At 36.1% G+C, this 23,129-nt stretch overlaps 1 protein-coding gene across 1 annotated transcript in view; it reads right to left on the minus strand.

The window, feature by feature from the left end:
• PRKDC (protein kinase, DNA-activated, catalytic subunit) overlaps positions 1 to 23,129 on the minus strand; it is a 217,830-nt gene that overhangs the window by 42,075 nt on the left and 152,626 nt on the right. Inside the window, 6 exon segments of the mRNA NM_001006651.2 lie at positions 11,973 to 12,084; positions 13,838 to 13,946; positions 14,845 to 15,069; positions 15,908 to 16,096; positions 16,963 to 17,101; positions 19,466 to 19,671. Of these exon segments, the coding sequence (NP_001006652.2) occupies positions 11,973 to 12,084; positions 13,838 to 13,946; positions 14,845 to 15,069; positions 15,908 to 16,096; positions 16,963 to 17,101; positions 19,466 to 19,671 (980 nt within the window).

Below are 23,129 nucleotides of genomic sequence, written 5' to 3' on the forward strand. Positions count from 1 at the left end.
AAATTCCCCAAATTTAGTGACATAAATGTACAAATTTGAGAAGCTCAGTGAACTGTAAGCAAGAAACTCCAAAGGAAACTACACCTAAACACATCAATATCAGACTGCTGATAAACAATGATAAAAAAAAGTCTTGAAACCAAAAGTATGAAAGATTACATACAGGGGAACAATAATGTGAATAATCGTAACTTTCTCTTCAGAAACATGGAGGCCAAATGATCCTGCTGAGGCGGAAGGGGGATCCACCCAGAATTCTACATCCACAGAAAATACTCCTCTGGAAATTCAGTGAAATAAAGGTATCTTCAGAGGAAAACTAAGAGAATTCATCAGAGGCAGGCCTAACTTACAAGAACTGCTTAAAGGAAAATTTTCAGCCAAAGGGAAAAGATACCGGAGGAAAATAGCATCTTTGTAAATCAACAATGATCATCAGAAATAATAAGTATAAAACGATTTCTTGTCTCCTAAGTTCTTTCCACTATGCATGACTATTTAAAGCAAAAATATAATTTTATCTATTAGTGTTTTCACTATATGCTACTTCATACATATATGAAATATATATATATATACACACACACACACACACACACACACACACACACATTTCAAGACAATGAAAAAAAGGACATTTTTATCAGGATGACCTAGCAATTATGTATATGCCTACTAACAAATATGTATATGCCTACTAACAAAGTTCAAAATACAAAAAGTAAAAATAGAAATTAAAAAGTAGACAATTCCACAGTCATAGTAAGAGATTTTCAAATCCCTATTTTAGCAGCTGCTTAAGATAGACAAAAATAAATAAATAAATTAATTAATTAATAAAGACATACACTTCTGAAAAATACCATCAACCATCTTGATCTAATCGAAGTTTACAAATGGTACATCTAAGAACTGCATAACATATACAGGATTTTCAAGTACACATAGTACATTTACTAAAATAGACCATATGCTAAACTGTAAAACAAGTCTCAATATATTTTAAAAAGCTAAAACCATAGTTTTGTGACTACAGTGGAATTACTTTAGATATCAATGAGAAACAAAAACAAAAACACAAAAACCCCCTCATCTATTTGAAAATTAAACACTAATAAACTATTTCAAGGATCAAAAACGAAATCACATGAGAATTAGAAAAAATATTTAAATTACTTATTTATTTGTTTTAGAGAAAGCATATGTGTAAGCAAGGGGGCAGTGCAAAGGGAGAGGGAAGGAATTTCAAGCAGACTCCCTGCTGAGTGCAAGGCCCAACATGGGGCTTGATCCCATAACCCTGAGATCATAATATGATGTCAGATGCTCAACCAACTGAGCCACCCAGGAGCCCCAGAGAATTAGAAAATATTTTAAACTAAATGACAATGCAAATACTATATATCAATATTTGCAATATGTGGCTAAAACAGAGGGACACATGTAACTTTAAATGCTTATATAAAGGGAAAAAAGTATAAAAGTATAAAAGTATAAAATCAACATCAAAGTTTCCACTGTTAAAAAAAAAAAGAGCAAAGTAAGTAAAAAATAAATTGAAAGAAGAAAATACTAAAGATGAGGCCAGAAATCAGTGACATAGAACACAGGATAATAACGAAAATTAGCAAAGTCAAAAGCTGGTCCTTTGAGAAGATCAACAGAACTGACAAACCTCTAGTTAGAATGATCTAGAATAAAAATCACCAATATCAGGAATGAAAAATAGGTTACCACCACAGACACTCCAAGTAATAAAAATAAATAAATAAGAGAATAATATGAGCAACTTTCTGCAAACAACTGGACAACTTAAATGAAATAGAAAAGTATACTGAATAATACCATTTAATAAAGTTGACACAAAAAGAAATAGAATATTTAAATTGCCTGTATCTCCTGAAGAAATTATAGGCATTATCAAAAATCTTCCCCAAAGGAAAACTCCAGGACCATATAACGTCTCACTGGTGAATTCTATCAAATATTCATGTAAGAAATAAGAAGGATCTTACATAAACTTTTTTCAAAGAATAGAGAAGGGAACAGGTCCGAACTTGGGGACCTAATGCCAAAACCTGACAAAGACATTGTAAAAAAGAAAATTACTAACCAATATCCCACTTGAATAAAGACACTAAAATTCTTAACAAAATGTTAGCAAATCTAAGAATATATAAAAGGGATCGCTGTAATCACACAAGGTTTACCACCAAAATTCAACATGTTTCATATTCAAAAAGCAGTCAATGTATTAAAGCATAAGGAAAAATGATGTCATCAAGATAGTGACACAGGTCATTCTTGACTTCAGTCTCCCTCACAAAAAACCCCCAAAACAAAAAAACATCCACCTAATTACTATTCATGGACAAGACACCATTGAGAAAATCTTAGCACAGAGAGTTAAGCCTGTGTGAGGAGAGACACAGAGACACAGACCACAGAGACAGACAGCATTGGAAGGGAAAAAGGAGTAGCTACTGTATGACTGCATGGTCCCTACCTCAGGCTGGGACAGGACCACACCAAGAGGCACCCCCGCCTCAAGTGCAGTTGTTCCAGTAGGGAAAAAAGAGCTCAAGATGGACACTCAGCTACCTCAGTGTTGTAGCTTGTGAAACAGGAAGCCCACTTGGGTCTCATCTGACAGAGATCATGAGGGAAGCTACAGTAGGGCTTGATCATTGGGGATCAGACTGTGACAAAAAAAAGGGGGGAGTAGGCTTAAGCAACCAGCACTCAGATTTTGGCAGCCAGAGTTCCTACTCATAGCAATGCCCAAGTAGAAATTCTAATCTACTTGGCTCATCTGCAGAGCCTACACAGTGGCCCAGTGTTACTAGGGAACTAGGTAGGGTGCAGGTCTACCTGATGTTAGACCCCAAACAAAAAGCCACTCTGCCTGGGCAGGGAAGCTAATAAACAGCTCCACCTATTTCTGAATGTCGGTCTTGGTCCTGTCCTGCTTGACCATGAGACGTGACTGGAGCACCTGGGAAGCTGCTCAGCCCAGAACCACTAGAGCAGCAAGTTCACAAAAGCAGAAAGTCCTACCTATTTGCAGTCAAGCCAGTGGCCACAATTGCCACACAGTTCTGCCTAAATTGCTTCCCAATGAGAGCCTTGCCTGCTTTGGTATCTGTTCTGTGTCCCCCACTCAGGCAAGGATCTCATTAGTAGCCCTACCTACTGCTGAATACAACCTCCAACCCTGCCAATCAAGAACCTTCACCAGAGTTCCTAGGCATCTGTGCAGCCAACCATGCAACTGGCGCTTGAATGGAGAGCCCAAGCAGCAGCCCTCTGTCTACAGAGCCAATATGCTGACCCTTCTGACCGGAGATCTTGGTGCACAGCTCTGCCTGATTTGGTCTCCTAAACAAAGGGCCCTGCTAGCACAAAAGGTCTGTTTCTCAATCCCAACCACACAAGAAGCTAATGTATAACCCCACTGCTGCTGAATACAGGCTCTAGCTTAATCAGAGCTCCCAGGAATATGCACAGTCTCTCCTGCAACTGTGATTACAGGAGCACATGAGCAGAGGACCTGGCAGGTGGCCCACCCATCTATAGAGCCAAGATGGTGGCTTCTTAGGCCACAGAACTCAGCACAGAGTTCTGCTTAATATGGTTTCCAAACAAGAAATCTGCCCATCTTGGCACTTGTACAATGGTTGTGCACACTGGCAGGGAAACTCACTTGTTTAAACAGCAAGTACCTTCAGCTGGCCTGCCCAGAGCACACAGGAAACTGTACAGCCCATCCTATAACCCCACATAGAGTAGTACCAGAGCAAAGAGCATAGCCAGTACTTCTCCCTCCCTGCAGAGCAAAACGTGCTCCCTCTGGCAGGAAAATACAGCCCATCCATGCCTGATCTGGGCCTCCCAGACAAGGCTCTGCTGGCCTTGGGGCCAGTGTGCTGTCTCACCTCAGGGTAAGAGGAAGTTAATTCAGAGCCCTGCCTAATGCTGAGTATAGTACCTAGTCCTGACTATCTAGAAGACTGACCAGAGAATAAAGGAAACTGCAGAGCCCATCCTACAGCTTCACGTCAGCAGGGAACCAAGTCACTCGCTCTTTTCAGCTGTTGGCAACCACTCCAACCCAGCCTTACAACTTGGGCAGTGGCTTCACCCTAAAAAATATGCTAGGAGTAATCCCAACCTCCTCAAGGATGCTACAGCTGACATATCCAGAACCCCAAGCTAAGCTGACTGGTGAAGGACTCTTTCTGTCAAAGTGAACCTGCAAATTCTAGAAGAGGATATAACTTACTTAAATGTGTAGATACCAATGTAAATAATCAGGATTATGAAAGTGGGTAAACATGACACAATCAAAGGAAAATAATAAAGCTATAACAAATGACCCTAAAGATACGGACATCTATAAACTGTCAGCAAAAGAATTCAGAATAATGCTTTTATGGAAATTTAGTGAATTACACAGAGATAGATAACTAAACAAAATTAGGAAAACAATGCATGAACAAAATGAGAAGTTCAACAACAACAAAAAATAGAGACCATAAAACAAAACGAAAACCAAAAACCAGTAATCCTAGAGCCAAAGGATACTAAGATTGAATTGATGAATAGAAAGCTTCAAAAACAGATTTGACCATGCAGAAGAATCAGTGAAATTATCCAGAGAAGCCAAAACAGACAACAAACAAACAAACAAACAAACATAGAGTGAAGAAAGTCTCTGGACTTCTGGGACAGCATAAATAAAACAATAAATACATTATGGGAATCCTAAGAGAAGAGAAAGGGCTATAAAGTATATTTAAAACAATAATGGCTGAAAACTTCTCACAAACCTGGGCAGAGAAATGGATTTCCAGACCCATGAGGCCCAAAGGACCTCAAGTAGACTGAATTCAAACAGGGCTCACCAAGACACATAATTAAATTGTCAACAGTCAAAGACAGACTTTCTGAAGGTAGCAAGAGAAAAGCAGCACATCACATAAAAAGTAACCTCCCTAAGATTACAGGTGGAGTTCTCAAAAGAAACTTTTTTAAACTTTTCAGGCCAGAAGACAATGGAATGATATATTCAAAATATTGAAAGAAAAAAACATGTCAACCAAGAATACTATACGTGGCAAACTTGTCCTTCAGAAATGAAGGAGAAAGACTTTCCTGAACAAGCAAAAGTTAAGGGAGTTTATCACCACTAAACCTGGCTTATAAGAAATGCTAAAGGGTGTTTTTCAAGCAGAAATAAACCACTACTAATTAACATCATAAGAACATGTGAAGTTATATAAAATTTGCTGCTAAAATAAATACAGAGCCAAAGTCAGATTCTCTAATATGGCAATAGTGGTGTATAATTCACCTACAATGTCCGTTTAAATTAAAAATACAGGGATGCCTGGGTGGCTCAGTGGTTAAGTGTCTGCCTTCAGCTCAGGGTGTAAACCCAGGTTCCTGGGATCGAGTCCCTCATCAGGCTCCCACAGGGAGCCTACTTCTCTTTCTATGTCTCTGACTCTCTGTGTCTCTCATGAATAAACAAATAAAATCTTTTAAAAATTAATTAAAAAACAAATGTATTAAAAAATAACCATAATAATCTATTAGATGTACAATATAAAAATTAAATTATAACATCAACAACCTAATATGTGAGGATCATAAGGAAATAAAAGCATAAAGTTTAAAAATTCTATTGCAGTTAAGTTGTTGTCAGTTTTAATAGGATATTAGAAGATATTTTATGTAGCCTCGTGGTAAACACAAAGAAAGGCCTCAGTAATTACAAAAGATCATGATAAAGAATTCAAAGTATATACATACAAATAATCACCAAATCACAAAAGACAAAGAAGCAAGGAACAGATCTACAAAACTGTCAGAGAATAAAATGGCAAAAGTAAACCCTTACCTATCAATACCTACTTTAAATGTAAATGGGTTAAATTCTCCAACCAAAACACACAGAATAGGTGAAGGGATTAAAAACCAAAATCCAACAATATGCTCCATACAAGAGATTCATGTTAGCTTTAAAGACAACAATGACTACATGTGAAGGCATAGAAAGAGATATTTCAAGCAAATGGTAGCCACACACACAAACACACACACACACACACACACACACAAATCAGAGGTAGCTATACTAAATCAGACAAAACAGACTTTAAGCTAACAATTGTAAAACGATGCAAAGTTCATTTATAATGATAAAGTGGTCAGGAAAATATAACAACTGTAAAATATTTATGCACCTATCACTGGAGCATGTAAATATATAAAACAAATATTGAAAGGAAAATTAGACAGCAATACAATAATAGCTAGAGACTTTAAGATCTCACTTTCAAAAATGGACAGATAATCCAAACAGAGCATCATTAAGGAAGCAATGTTTGTGTACAACACTATAGACAAAACATCTGATGATAGACCTAAAAACATAAATGGAGAAAAAGTATATGATCAATTAAACAGATGCAGAAAAAGCATTTAATAAAATTCAACACTCATGCATGATAAAACTTTCAGAAAACATGAATGGCAAATAATTGGAACACTGCTGAAAAACATAAAATACCTAGTAACAAATCTAACAAAAGACACCTTTACTGAAAAAATAAAGTCACTGAAATTAAAGGAAGAAGTAAAACTTTCACTATTTGCAGATGACATACTATACATAGAAACCATAATGATGCACCAAAAAATTATTAGCATTATTATATGAAGTCAATAAAGTTGCAGATACAAAATTAATATACAGAAACCTATTTTGTTTCTATACACTAATAATGAAGTAGTAGTAAAAGAAGTTAAGAAAACGATCTTAATTACAAATAAATGTACTGTAAGGAATAAAATACCGAATAAACTTAACCAAGGAGGTGAAAGATCTGAACACTGCAAACTATAAAACATTGATTTTAAAAGTGAGTATGACACAAACTAAAGATATCCCATCCTCATGGATTAGAAGATTCAGTATTGTTAAAATGTTCATACTACCCAAAGCAATCTAGAGATTTAATGCAATCCCTACCTAAATACTAAAAACATGGGATGCCTGGATGGCTCAGCAGTTGAGCATCTGCCTTTGACTCAGGGTGTGATCCCAGAGTCCAGAGATCGAGTCTCACATCGGGCTTCCTGCATGGAGCCTGCTTCTCCCTCTACCTGTGTCTCTGCCCCTGTCTCTTTGTGTCTCTCATGAATAAATAAATGAAATCTTTTAAAACAAATAAATAAATACCAAAAACATTTTTCACAGAACTAGAACAAAGAATACTAAAATGCAGATGGAACCACAAAAGATTCCAAATAGCCAAAACAATCTTGGGAAAGAAGAATAAAGCTGAAGGTATCAGAATCCCAGACCTCAAAATATATAACAAAGCTATAGTAGTCAAAGTAGTGTCATACAGACACAAAAAACAGACACACAGATCAATGGAACAGAACCGAAAGTCCAGGGATCCCTGGGTGGCACAGCGGTTTAGCGCCTGCCTTTGGACCAGGGCGCGATCCTGGAGACCCGGGATCAAATCCCACGTCAGGCTCCCGGTGCATGGAGCCTGCTTCTCCCTCTGCCTGTGTCTCTGCCTCTCTTTCTGTGTGACTATCATAAATAAATTTTAAAAAAAATTAAAAAAAAAAAGAACCGAAAGTCCAGAAATAAACCCATCCTTATCATATGGTCAATTAATCTATGAGAAAGGAGGCAAGATTATACAATGAGGAAAAGACAGTTTCTTTAGCAAATGATGCTGGGAAAATTGGTCAGCTATATGTGAAGGAGTGAAACTAGATCACTGTTTATAACATATACAACAATAAACTCAAAATGGATTAACTGCCCCTGTCTCTTTTCAAAGGCTTAACTCTGAAAATTCCCAGAAGAAAACATAGGTAGTAATATCTTTGACATCAGCCATAGAATCCTTCTTCTAGATATGCCTCCTCTGGCAAATGCAACAAAAGCGAAAAATAAACTATTGGGACTATATCAAAGTAAAAAACTTTTGCACAATGATGGAAACCAAGGACGAAAAAAAAAAGGCAACCTACTGAATGGGAGAATATGTTTACAAATAATATATCTGATAAGGAGTTATCCAAAATATGTAAGAACTTATATAACTCAATACTAAAAAAAGCAAATTATCTGATTTTAAAAATAGCCAGAGGACCTGAATAAACATTTTTCTAAAAAAGACATACAGATGGCCAACAGACACACAAAAAGATGCTCAACATTACTCATCATCAGGGAAATGCAAATTGAAACCACGATAAGATATTACCTTACACCTGTCAGAATCACCAAAATAAAAACACAAGAATAACAAGTGTTGGTGAAGATGTGGAGAAAAAGAAATCCTCATGCACTGCTGGTAGGAATACAAATTGGTACAGCCACTATGGAAAACAATATGAGGGTTCCTCAAAAAATTAAAAATAGAGCTTCCATATGATCCAGCAACTTCACTACTGGGTATCTAAAGAAAATGAGAACACTAATTTGGAAAGATAAAGGCACTCATATGTTTATCACAGCAATGCTTACAAGAGCCACCACATGGAAGCAGCCTAAGAGTCCACTGATAGATGAATGGATACAGAAGATGTGGTATGTATACAATGGAATATTATGCAGTCATAAAAAAGAATAAAATCTTGCCATTTGCAATAAAGTGGATGTACCTAAGGAGTATAATGCTAAATGAAATCCGTCACAGAAAAACAAGTACTATATGATTTTATTTGTATGTGGAATTTAAGAAACAAAAAAAACCCCAAAAAAACAGATTCTTAAATACAGCAAACATACTGGTGGCTGCCAGAGGGGAGGTGGGTGGTGCATGGGTGAAACAGATAAAGGGAATTAAGAGCATAATTAAAATGAAACAAAAAAAATTTTTTGGAAGAAACCTAAATAAACCTAAATAGACATAAAATATTCATGAATTGTATAACTCTATATTGTTAAGATGGCAATTCCCAAACTTGACCTACAGTCAACAAAATCCCAAATTCTGATTGTTTTTGGAAGAAATTGACAAGTAGTTTCTAAAATGTATATATAGATATAAATAACCTAAACTACAGCAATTTTCATAAAGAAAAACTAAGTTAGAGTACTTACCCTACATGATTCAAAACAATATAAAGCAACAGTAATGAAGAGAGTTGATATATGAAAAAAAAATATATACAAACAAGGAATAGCACAGTGCATTCAAAAACAGATCCATATACATATAGTCATTGATTTTCAAAAAAGGTGCTGAGGCAATTCAATTATGAAAAGACAACAATGGGACTAGACAACTAGACAGCAATATGAAAAAACTATATAAACATCATAGCATCTACCCACCTCATACCATCTACAAATATTATCCTTGGATCACAGACCCAAATGTAAGAAATAAAACTGTGCATTTCTAGAAAAAACAGAATAATTTTGCAAGATGTGCCTGTAATATTAGCTTGAAGGGGATCCTGCTGGCCAAATCTGAGACAATCTCAACATGAAATAAGAACAGTAATGGATTATATTCCATTAAATAAAATTGGAATCCATGATTCATATAGAATATGAATAACTAAATCTAAGTAAATAAAATTTAAGTAAATGAATAAATAAATAGATGGAAAAGATAAGCCTCTTCTTTACACTAAGATGTAGACTGATAAACATGGAGTTAGAAAATCATCACCTTGCAATGATCAATGTCAAGATTGGTTTCAGCCAAAAGTCATTCACAGATATAAAATATAGATGGCTAAGTCTTATGAGAAACAGGATATATGCATATTCAAAGCATCTCTCACCCTGTTAATTAGTTGCAAAGGAAAAAAATTAGGCATTGAAACAACAAAAATTCCCAAGCGTTATTCACTGGAGAGACCAGACAATATTTTCTCTGAGTTCTGCTTTTTAATGTTCTTGTGTGTGTATGTATGTATGTATGTATGTATGTGTGTGTGTATACATTTAAAGTTTTTATTTTAATTCCAGTTAGTTAACACACAATGTTACATTAATTTCAGATGTATAATATATTCAACACATCCATATAAATTACGGTGCTCATCACAACAAGTGTACTCCTTAATCCTCATCACCTATCCCACCCATCCCCCAGCTCATCATCCCTCTGGTAACCATTAGTTTGTTCTCTATAGTTAAGAGTTTGTTTCTTGGCTTGCTTCTCTACTTCCCTTTGCTTGTTTGTTTTGTTTCTTAAATTGCACATTTGAGTGAAATAAATATGGTATTTGTCTTTCTCTGAATGACTTATTTTGCTTAATATAATACTCTCTAGCTCCATCCAAGTTATTGCAAATGGCAAGACTTTGTTCCTTTTTATGGCTAATATTTCACTGTATTTGTATATACTACATCTTCTTTATTCATTTGTCTGTCAGTGGATGTACACCTGGGCTGTTTCCATACTTTGGCTATCATAAATAATGCTGCTATAAACACTGGCATGCAGGTATCCCTCTGAGTTATTATTTTTGTATTCTTTGAGTAAATACCTACTAGTGCAATTGCTGGATTGCATGGTACTTCTAACTTTTTGAGGAACCTCCTAACGGTTTTCCACAGAGGCTGCACCAGTCTGCATTTCTACCAACAGTGCAAGTGGTTTCCCCTTTCTCTGTATCCTCACCAATACCTGTTATTTCTTGTATTGTTGATTTTAGCCATTCTGACAAGTGTAAGGTGATATCTCATTATAGTTTTAATTTGTATTTTCCTAACAATGAGTGATGCTGACCATCTTTTCATATGAGAGAGTTTTTTAACCATACAATCAAAATTACTATCTCCAGTAAAAACCATGTGAACACTGTGCTTCTAGATGTGATACCCTGAGAATACTTCACTTAAGTAGTATTTTCACTAGTATTTCACTGAATCTGTGAGAATATACAGTTCATCAAATCCAAATTGATGAACATTCTTCTAAAACGTCAATTTCATGAAAGATAGCTGAGGAAGTGTTTCAGATTAAGAGGCCAGAAAGACATATTGACTAAATGCTGTATGAGATTCTGGACTGGATTCTGTCTAAGACATGGAGAAAATGCTTTAAAGAACATTAATAGGACTCCTGACAAATGTGAAATTGGGTCTGTAGATTAAAAATGAAAATAGGGGATCCCTGGGTGGCTCAGCGGTTTGGTGCCTGCCTTCCACCCAGGGCACAGTCCTGGAGTCCCGGGATCGAGTCCCACGTCAGGCTCTTGGCATGGAGCCTGCTTCTCCCTCTGCCTGTGTCTCTGCCTCTCTCTATCTCTAGGTCTATCGTGAATAAATAAATAAAATCTTTAAAAAAAATAAAATGAAAATGAAAATAGCAAAGTTATTATTGAACTGAGGTTATATAAGAGAACACCCTTTCTCTTAGGAAATGATGAAGAGCTAAAAAGACATACATATGCAACTTAACTTCAAATGGTTCAGAACATAATTATGCCACCGGGGCTGCCCCCCTGCCTTCTTTCACTGCCAGAAGGATATTCATAATCAACCTCTCGGCACACGATGAAGTCAATGTCAGTGGGCAAAAATCCCCTCACAGGGCATCCCTGGGTGGCTCAGTGGTTTAGTGCCTGCCTTCGCAGGATCGAGTCCCACGTCGGGCTCCCTGCATGGAGCCTGCTTCTCCACTTGTCTCTCTCTGTCTCTCTCGTGAATGAGTAAATAAAATCTTTAATAAAAAAAAAAAGAAAAAAAAAACAAAGAAAAGAAAGAAAAAAGAAATCCTCTCACAGGGGACAAGCTGGGGCAAAGGAACTGTTGACACGCAGAGTCTTCTGAGAACAACTTACGGGGGAAATCAGCAAGATAAGAACTATCTACACTCAAACCCCACATTCTCCTAAACCACAGTTTTGGAGAGAAGCCTTTCTGGCAATTTCAGAAAAAAATCCAGATTCAGATTGAAAAGATCACATCTTACCGATTGGTGATGATGTCATCCCAGATGTGCACTGGGTCCATTCTAGCATCCGGGTATCTGTTTGTCCAGGATTTTAGAAGTCTCTTAAGGGGAGCTTGAGATGATAAATTACCTAAAAATATTAGAAGATGACTATATCCACAGCTCAATGACAAGACCAATTTACAAAGTTGGGCTACTGTTAGTAAACAGAAACTTAATTCAAATTTCTTGTCCAAATTAAAATTGTTTCGTCTTTCACTACAGAAACAAAAACTTATCACAGTAAATCTAATATATTTTGACATCAAAACTCAATTTTTTTTAAAGATTTATTTATTTATTCATCAGACACACACAGAGAGAGAGAGAGAGAGAGAGACAGAGACATAGGCAGAGGGAGAAGCAGGCTCGTCACAGGAGTCCTATGTGGGACTCGATCCCGGATCCCGGGATCACGACCTGAGCCGAAGGCAGACACCCAACCGCTGAGCCACGCAGGCATCCCCAAAATTCAATTTTTTAAGGACATAGAGTAAAACTGGGGAAACAAACATATGTAATTTTTACACTTAGCATAGGTTCACAGTCCTTCATCCACAATTCCAAGATCTAGAAAGTTCTGAAACCTGAAGAGTTTTCATAGGGCTGCAGCCAATTTTCTTGTTGGCAAAATCTGATCTGAATCAGCATAGGGATACTTACCTTGGTTTATGTCATTTGTGTGAATATTCACCATTTAAGCTGGAGACACTCACTGTGTTGAAAATACTGCCCCAGACCTTGGTATGTGCACAGGATTACATGATAACAACAGCCAAAGCAATCTGGCCTCAAGAGATTCATGATAACCCTCAGGAAATTTAAATTTTACATTACTACTGTTTAAAGCTTTAGTTTTCTCTTTCTGTTGGTGGGAAAGCAGCGGTTAAGAACACAAGCTTAAATAGGACAGTCCTGGGTTCAAGATTAGGATCTTTCACTTATTAGTTTAGGTAAGCTATTTAATAACCTATGTTTCTGTAAAATGAGAAGGAAAAAAATCTAAATTTCACGAGGCTGTCATAAAAACTATGTAAAAGAGAAAAAGGAGATTAACATAAGTCCTGGAAAGTAGAAAACACTTAATGATCTGCATTAACAATATGTACTTGAAAAAGAATTCTCCAAATTTAAAGCAGAGTATGAATAGTTGTAGATATATATAAATATCCATTTTTATTAGTACTCTGAGAGTCTTTCATTTTTATTTTTAATTATTTAGCATACAAGTTGAATTCTACTTTATAACTAAGACATATAACTGATGCAAAGATGTATTCTTTCCCTTTGACTCTGGGTGGTGTCTCGTAGGTGACAGAATAAAATCTCCTGTTGGCTTCGGAAAGACCTTCAGGGTTTGCACACTGCTGCCAGCAGCTTCACCTCCCCTCAGGCCAGGGCATGTGGCACCCAGTCACTGAACTTTCAGCCCATCCAAGACACTGCAGCCCTTCTATAAGGCAAATTCTCTGCAAGTCCCCCTGACTCTTCTATACCCAACTCAGGCCCTTCCTCCAGGAGCCTCCTGCACCCTTCAGTCCAGGGCACATTCTGTTACCCATATTTGACATGGGCTATCCCTCTGCCTCAGTAAGGATCACATCATGTGGGGATTACCTCACTCTTTTGAAAGCTTTTTCAAGCAAGGCAATACATTTTATTTGACTTTGCATCTCCAGTGCCTAGACTTTATTTCAATGATCTCAAAATATGTATTTGTAGAATGAACTCAAGGTATTTTCTAACCCATACATAAGAAACCTGTCCTTTCACTAAGTAAAAAAAATCACATCAAAACTTTTCCAAAATTATAAAAGAAAAAAGTGGTAGGTGAAAAAAATTACCTTGTCTGCTTATAAAACTGATGAACTCCTGAATTTCTATCATAGTTTGTACAGACTGCAATTTGGTGAGTCTACTTCTGTGTAAGAGGACATCAATACTTGAGTAATTCTAGAAAAAAAATATTTAACACTGTTTAGAAATCAATTTATTACTTTAAATTTCAATATAGCTCCCTAAAATGTGAAATACAGCAACTATCCTATATCAATTACACAATGTATCTTAGAGCAGTTACCAGTTAGCACACAGAAGCAATTAACAAATGGTCTAAGGTTTTAAAAATAATTTTGGTTTTTAGTCAAATTTTAGTCACATATCAATATATAATTAGGCATTGTTGCCTCTATTCACCACCAATTTTTAAAACTAACAATATCTTATAATATAGAACTGCCAACTACAGAAGCCAATTCCTTCTTTGATAAACTTCCCCTTGAACAGAACAAATTCAAAATTTGGGGCATCTGGGTTGGTTGAATGACCAACTCTTGACGTCAGCTCACGTCTTGAACTCACAGTTGTGAGTTCACAATAGATCCAAATTGGGCACGAGTCTACTTAAAAAATAAATAATAAATAAAAATCAAAGGCAATGAATGGTTATGCTTCTATGGTCAATATAAGCCAATGATAAATGTTAACAGGTTCTATAAAGACACTGAATTTAAAAACAAATATCAGAAGATTCTCATAAAAGGAAAGAAGGCACAATGGTAGTAAATGAACAGCTAAGATTAGTTCATTTTCTCCACAAAACAATCAAACTTCCACTCAGCCAATCCAGATGAAAAGTCTACACAAGTGTTCTTTAACAGTGTGAGAAAGATAAAAAAACCTAAGGAAAAGCAAAAAAAAAAAAAAGGGGGGGGGGGAGGGCGGATTAAAAATGCAGTAAGACAGAGTGAAGAGATTTTAGAAGAAACTGGAAGAATAGAAAAGAAGAAAATGGGTGGTATCAAATAGTAAAGGAAAGTTTTCACTTGATTTTTTTTAATTCATTTATTACCTGCATAAAAATCTGAATGCAATTTTCAATATAATATTTGGCTCTGTCAATGTCATCTTGTAAGATATAAAGAAGACTCAACTCTTGACTATAATGCAGCTCTATAAGAGCCTTCTGAAGATCCTTGTTCACAGCTTCATCAATAAATGTCAGCAGGGACTGGTCAGCCTCCCCTTGTAGCAATAACTTCAGCTTGCTGCGGATCATGTAAGGTAGATAGGTCTCCTAAGAAACAGAAGACTCTACTTGTAACTTTAGAAAGCTAGTATGAATATGCCTAATTATTTTATAATATCCTTTGGAATAATTTTTTAGGTTAAGATTTAGAGCTAAAGTGATGGTGTCTGATGTTTCAAACCTAAAACTACAATTTTTAAAACATGTTCACTTAAAATTATTCATTATGTAACCACAAAATACACAGGAACATGTCCTATAGAAAACGGAAACCACTTTTAAAGCTAAAAGATCATTGGAAATTACATACAAGTGAGGACAGCTGCATTGTGGGGACCAAGTAAGCTGCTTCCCTCCAAGAGTTGGGGCTATACCATGGGAGGGGAACTGTCCCACTCCAGGGGTCAAGGCTACTCAGGATAAAGACACCATGAAATATTCTTCCATGTAGTCATAGGATGGGTGTTAATATTTATTTTTCAATGCCTCCCATTTATTTGGAAAGTGTTAGCCAAAAGTGGTAAGTGATTTAACAATATATGGAGTTCGTGGGGGGGTCAGGTTTTATAAATATCCTATATTTCAAAACTACTGCTATTTTTTTTTTAAAGTTTTAAACAACTTCACTAATTAGAAAATAGCTAACCATCTAAAACATTTATCTCAGTGACCTGAAAAATAATTCTAGTTCATCTGGTAGTGCTGCTGGTTAAGCATCCGGCTCCTGGTTTCAGCGCCAATCTTGGTCTCAGGGCAACATGATCTAGCCCTGAGTCAGGCTCTGCATTGGGTGCAGAGCCTGCTTGACATTCTCTCTCCCTCTCCCTCTGCCCCTTCTGCTCGAAACGGAATAAATAAATCCTTAAAAAACAACAATTCTACTCACCTGATAAAATGGTTCGCTCCACATTTTATTTAGATCTGGAGGGTTTTCATTATCAACACTGACTATAGAACAGTATGCTAATGACTTCCATTCAGCAAGCTGGTTATAACAGTCGAGGGATGCAAGTTCCCAAAAATCCTTCTCAGCTTCCGTAGGCTCACCATCAACCCACTCTTCTTTATTGAGAGCCTCAAGAAGAAAAGTTCATAAATTTATTTTACAAAGTTGGAAAGAATATAAATGACAACATTTGTATTATACATAGTGTCAACATTCATGCTAAGGACAATCATTTTCGAATTTATGACAATAGGAAAGAAAACCGAAAATAGAGTAACACTGAATAAAAGAAAATAAACCAAAAGAAATCTTATGGAAGCAAACGAACAGAAAAACCAAGAGGAAACTATTTCTCTAAGAAACTTACAAATTAAGCCAATTAATAAACTAAAGACTCTGATTGACCCAAAATTTGATTTAAATCAATGCTATGGGCTATTTACCACTTAAAGAGTTCTGAGATTAAAAGTCAGAAAATAGGACATTTACTGAAAATTGCAGAAGACTTTACAACCTGGATTACTCATTCAAGAATCTAACAGATCACAAACTCTGAATTTCAACTACTTGCTGGACATCTATACCTGGATAGCCACTGGCAACTCAAAACACAAATGTAAAAATTGAATTTATAGTCATCTTCTAAAAACCAATTCTTACTTACCACTTCATAAACTTTTTACTTACTGAAGGAAAACAATCTACCCAAATAGAAATTATATAATAACAGCACATAATGAAATAACATCTTACAGTTTTATAGTATTTTATATGAAATGCTTTCTCTTTTATTCAGTGATGTTTTCTTAAAAAGAGTAAAAGATAAAGCAATAATTATTTCACATTTGGTTATTAAACTATTCCCTATTAATCTCTGTATAAAAACTAAGGAATAAAGTTGAATTATTAATGAAGCTCTAAATTCTAAAGTTAACAGTTTTTCAGAAAACAAAAGTGTTTAAGCAACTGACGTATTTGCTAGACATCAATTTTACCTCGTTATACTGCTTAGCAGCTTCAGAATAATCACTTCTTGCTTCTGCTAAAATTGCACTTTGAGTGATTTGCTTTGTTCCTATCTCACTGCTAAAAATACCACGGAGGATGTCATATTCTCCAATAGATCTATACAGTCTAAAAAACAAACCAAAAGAAAGTCTCAATCAATGAATATGCCAATATTTTTCAAGTGTTAATTCTAATGAAATGATAATTAAATCAAGAGGTCTCATTATGTTAGCCAAAAAAGGATATACATTATTTTTGTTCTATAAAAATATAAAATCTTAGACATTGTGAAGTTACCATTAGGTTTTACTACTTTAGTCCTACAGGAGACAGAGATTACTCTAAAGTGCATTTAAAGTGAAATCTAAAAATATTAAGTTTACAGTGGATAAACTGTCTCATACAATAAGACCATCCTGTGTAAATCTATTACAGTAACATTGTACATATCCATGGATGACCTATTTGAAATCCTGGTATTTTAGGTATTTCTATATCTAAAATTTGGAATGTAGTCAAGAACCCAGAGTGTGTAAAAATTAATCCTGGTCCTAATAAGGCCATGTTTTAATCCACATTCTATGGGCCATCTCAATTCTACCAACAAGTAATTTTCTTGCAGCCTTACTATTTGCTGGAGCACTCATTCCTCTCTTCCCATTAACAAAAATCTACTTCACCCCATCAATCAACCTTCCCCACTAAGATAGTCTCAAGTAAGTGTTAAGAAGTTTGTTCCCTTCCCTTGGAATTTTTTCCATCTTTTAAGTCTCCACACAAATGTCATCTCTTCCTGAAACCACAATCACACAGCTACCCAGCAAGGACTGCTTCTTCCTTGGCTTTCCTGCACTTTGGTCCTTAACCAGGTATGAAATCTCATGTATTTATTACATCAAAAAAGTCCTAAGGGCTCTCTCAGAGCCTAAGGATTCCAAATTTAGATTAAAATCTAGTAGACATGGCCCTCTCTTGCCCTGTTTGTAAAGGGCTATGGGTAACAAACAGAGGCAGAAGTGGGGAGATGGGAGGTAGGATAACAGTTCACAGTCCAAGAGAAGATGAGAACTACAATTATTTTCCAATAACTCAGAGAAGAGAGTTCTCTGAGTTATTGGAACTTATATCAGTCTCATACCCACTTTGCACTAGCCCCGTGTTTCTAGGATGATACACACTATAACATGGTCAAAATAATGACTGTGACATATCATGGATAGGCAAAATTATGTTCTTAATACTGTTTGAGGAAGTATTTCTTTTACAGATTTATTTTAGTAAGAAAGTGAGCTGAGAGAGGGGCAGAGGGAGAGGGAGGGAATCCCAAGCAGACTCCCCAATGAGTGCAGAGCCTGATGCAAGGCTCGATTTCATGATCCTGAGAGATCATGACCTGAGTCGAAACCAAGAGTCAGACATTCAACTGGCTGAGCTACCCAGGTGCTCCAAAAATATTAGGAAGTATTAAATATTTAAGTCAGAAAAAAAAGTTTAAAGTTTAGGCTCTTAAAAGCTGTGTACTTCATTTACCCAGCAAATACACATTAGATGAGTTTCTCATTCCCTGGAAATGTTAAATATACGAAGTGTTACTGACTATGCACTTATACATCTGAAACAACAAGCTAAAAATGATTACTAATTAGAATCAGTATAAACCAAGATGCACGGTTTGAACTGCCCTGGTATTTACCTGGCTTCTCAGAGAACTTACTGCTTCCCATTCCATGTATGGTTAGTTATGCATGTAAGTATATACATTTCCTACTAGATGGCTAGTTTTGTGAGTGTGCAAGACATGCCTAAGTCTTCTCAATACCTGACACAATGTATTGCTCACACATAGTGCTCAATATAGAAAGATATGACCATAAAACAGTGATTAGTACAAGGATTCCCCACCCTTCTCTCTACTCTTTTTCCTAGAACCTGAAGATCCAAAAATCAGCACTATAAAATAGAAGTTCAAATTTAATTTTAACCTAATATCCTTCTCAGAATTAGGCATTGGCTTTATGATAAAAGCACAAGTAAGGAAAAAAGCAGACATAATGCAAAATGGCTTAGCAACAAAATAGTACTTGTTCTTCCCAAATTAACAAAGTAACTGGATTAAATTGTTTCTAAAAGTATGAGTCCTGCTGAAAATAATGGATTACCCTCTATTCAGTTTAGTTAAGCAATAAAAACATATAAAACTGTAAGTTATGGCCACACTTGACAGGAAACTAAACTTGGTAAATAGGACCCTGAATCCAAAAAGATTGTATACTGAAAGAACAAGTATCATTGATGTTCTCTTTTCTCCTTGTTGTGACATCTACTCTTGACTTATCGAATGGTACTTCACCAGAGAGATTTTTTTTTTAAATTTCATAGAAGTGTTATTATCAATTTTATTTGCTCAATTTCCACCAGAATGAAAAGTTTTTTCTGTATTACTTCAGTCAAATTCATTGTTCTCCCAACAGTCTGGATTACCAAACTTACTTAGCAAGTTCCATCCATCTGACAACATCAGGAGAGACACGCATCCTCCCCTTAAACTGCTTGGCAGGTGGCTCTTGAGGCCCCAGGTGAAGTAGGGCCTCCTCGAGGAGACGGACGCCCACAGGCTGCTGCAGACTGGCAAGGCAGCTGGCACGGATAGAACCAGGGTCCAGGCTCAGCAAGTCTGTGTGTTGGCAACTGATTTCCTGCAAAACCACAAATACATGCAGCTATTTTGCCTATGGTACTTTGACTGTATCTTCACAAGTAAATAAGCCATTTTACTAAACATAAAAGAACATTTTAACATAAGTAGTGATATAACCAAAAATTTCTCTGTGTACCTCTATTAACAAAATTTCCTCAACATTCAGCTTACTGAAAGAAATGACCTTTTATTTTTACACTTCCAATTCAGAGATTAATTTAAAGCAAGAAAACCACTAGCAAAACATGAAAATTTTTATATGTATAATTTATATATCCAAACAATTGCAGTTTCCAGGAATATTTAGCCTGAATAGGTTATAAAAACAGCTGAAACACAAAGATTTCATGCCTAATCACCAAAAGTAGGTACACTAATCTCCATTACAATATTTAGCATCTTTTTTTCCATCTCCTTCCACTCAGGGGCTTATTCACAATACTTAATTAGAGGATTTTAGGAATTTTTATATGACCTTTACTTTGCAACTCTGAATTTGAGAGTCCTATATACACCAATAAAAATAAACTACAAATCAATATAAAGAATATAAATAGTATGGCAACATTTCATTAAAACACACCTGAATGTGTGCATATAGTTCTTGTGTGTCTGTGCATGCACATACATGCAGATATCTGGAAAAGACAGTGAAGACAGACCCCCTGAGCCAAAAACACAACACTTTCCTCACAGTTGTGCCACGCATGGACCACTTGATAAGTCTGACCAAGCCAACTTAAATTCTACATTATGGGACTTGAAAGAATATAAATTCTCCAAAGCAAGCTAGCAAACAAAAATGTCACTCTTAGAAGGAACTAGTGGCACTGGAAAGAAAGTCCAAATAAAATTCTGTTTTAATTAATAACACAGCAGGGGATCCCTGGGTGGTTCAGCGATTTAGCGCCTGCCTTTGGCCCAGGGCGCGATCCTGGAGTCCCGGGATCGAGTCCCGAGTCAGGCTCCCAGCATGGAGCTTGCTTCTCCCTCTTCCTGTGTCTCTGCCCCTCTCTCTCCCTCTCTCTATGTCTATCATGAATAAATAAATAAATAAATAAATAAATCTTTAAAAAAATTAATAACACAGCAAAGTCTTGGTCTTAGTTGATGTATCCGATTTTGAGATAACATCATTCTAAATTTAGAAAGGGAAATCCTGAGTTACAAAGACTATTTTAAAATAAATATATTTTGGGGGCCCTTGGGTAGCTCAGTCAGTTGACCGTCTAAACCTTGATTTTGGCTTAGGTCATGATCTCAGTGTTACGAGACTGAGCCCCACATTGGGATCCATGCTCAGCATGGAGTCTGCTTGAGAGATTCTCTTTTATCCTCTCCCTCCTCCTCTGCTCCTCTCTCTGCTACTGCTTGAGAGCACATATGCCCGTACTCACTCCTTCTTTCTCCCAAATAAATAAATAAAATCTCTAAAATAAATATACTTTTAATTTTCCAAGAATCAACTCATTCTATACTTACTGAATACCTTCTACATCCAGACATTGTAGTAAACAATGTTGTACCAGACTGCATGTAGCTTAAGATTTATTCTCATTTGTCAATAGAAGTCTTTTGTGGAAGTTTAAAATAAACAAACAACTATTACTGGTATATCATTCCTTTATATATAAATGTATTCTCATAATTTAAATGAGTTCTATAAGTCTATTTTTAAGAAGATTGATTATTCTGTATAAAGTTGTTGATAGTATCATAAAAGAATGATTTGCTAAACAAAAAAACTTCAGCTGACTGATTTCACTTTTTATAAATTCCAAAACAGAATAAAGTAATGAAATCTAATTTTTAAAATGTTGACAATCTATTGGAATTATTAATAATATTCTTGGTTTGGACCCTTATTTCACTGTATTAGGTAAAGGCAAGGGACATTTCTTCATTTCAAATATTCCATAGTTCTCTTTTTCTTAAAAGATTTTATTTATTTGAGAGAGGGAACAAGCAAGAGAAAGAGAGAGAATGAGGTGGCAGAGGTAGGGGTTGAGGGAGAAGCAGACTCCCCTGCTGAGCAGGGAGTCTGATGTGGCTTGATTCCAGGACTCTGGGATCATGACCCAAGGCAAAGGTAGATGCTTAATCAATTGAACCAGCCAGTGCCCCTCTGTAGTTCTTAAACAGAGGTTTACACATATAATATCCTCAATAAATGTTTTGTAAAGAAAACAAAATTTTTAAAAAGATCAACAAGCAATGTTGTTGCTTAAGTGTTGGATACCAAATTAATAGTAATTGACTATGTCATGGAAAAATGGTTAAATAGATTTTTCTTCCAGTTTGAGAGATATAGTTAGAACAGTCTGACAAAAACAGGATATGTGGCAGACAAGAAACTCATTCTGGGATGTCATGGTTGGGCAGCGGCATCTCAAAGAGATAGTACTTGCTAGAACAAGAACTCATGTGAATGCCATGCCAAATATACTAAAATGCTATGGAGAAAGGGAAAAAAAATCATACTTTCAGATATGAACCACAAACAGGAATCATAATGGAAATATTGCAAATTTAACGCACTGATTTGCATTTGTGCTGCTTTTTCAATAGCAAGCTCTGGAGTGCATAGAAGTCATTTATTTACTTAATGACAATTAACGATTCTCCTAACAATGGAAAAAGCTAGCTTTTTAAAATAAATATAGGGACAAAACTAGGAATTCAGATTTTAAAAAATCACTTCAGAACACAATGTAAAGAGAAACTTATTTTGAAATACTGGCTAGTTCAATATAATTTCTCAAATCTTATCTTTAGTGTAGCCAAGAAAAAAAACAATGAAGGAATTCTACTTGTAAATTTAAACCAGTAAAAATAGAATACATAAAAAGAAACTATAGGGCAGCCCTGGTGGTACAGTGGTTTAGCGCCACCTACAGCCCAGGGCATGATCGTGGAGACCCTGGATCGAGTCCCATGTCAGGCTCTCTGCATGGAGCCTGCTTCTCCCTCTGCCTGTGTCTCTGCCTCTCTCTCTCTGTGTCTCTATGAATAAATAAATAAAATCTTTAAAAAAAAAAAAGAAACTATATTAATAGTTTCATGCTACATAAGAACAAAACAGGAAAAGCTGCTATTTCATCTCAGCGAATTATTAACCAATTAGTTTGCTAACTAATGCAAACCTCCAATGAGGTTACTAGTTACAGAATAACTAAAATGGGCTTTGGGGGGGAGTGGTTAAGATGGTATAGTAGTAGAGGGACTCTGAACTTGCCTGGTCCTTCAAACACAGCTAGATCAACATTCAATTAATTTGAATAACTAGGAAGACAGACAATCTGAGGATAAAGGAAACAATCTGCACAGTTGGAGCAAGAGAACACAGCAGATGTGGGGTTTGGAGCCCTGATCTGGGGGAGAGAAAAGCCACAAGGCCTAAACGGGATGGAACCCAATTCTTGGGGTCAAGTCAGGAAGAGGGAGGAAAGCAGTTTC

Source organism: Canis lupus, chromosome 29 (genome assembly GCF_011100685.1).
Source record: "Canis lupus familiaris isolate Mischka breed German Shepherd chromosome 29, alternate assembly UU_Cfam_GSD_1.0, whole genome shotgun sequence".
Classification (NCBI taxonomy): Eukaryota; Metazoa; Chordata; class Mammalia; order Carnivora; family Canidae; genus Canis; species Canis lupus.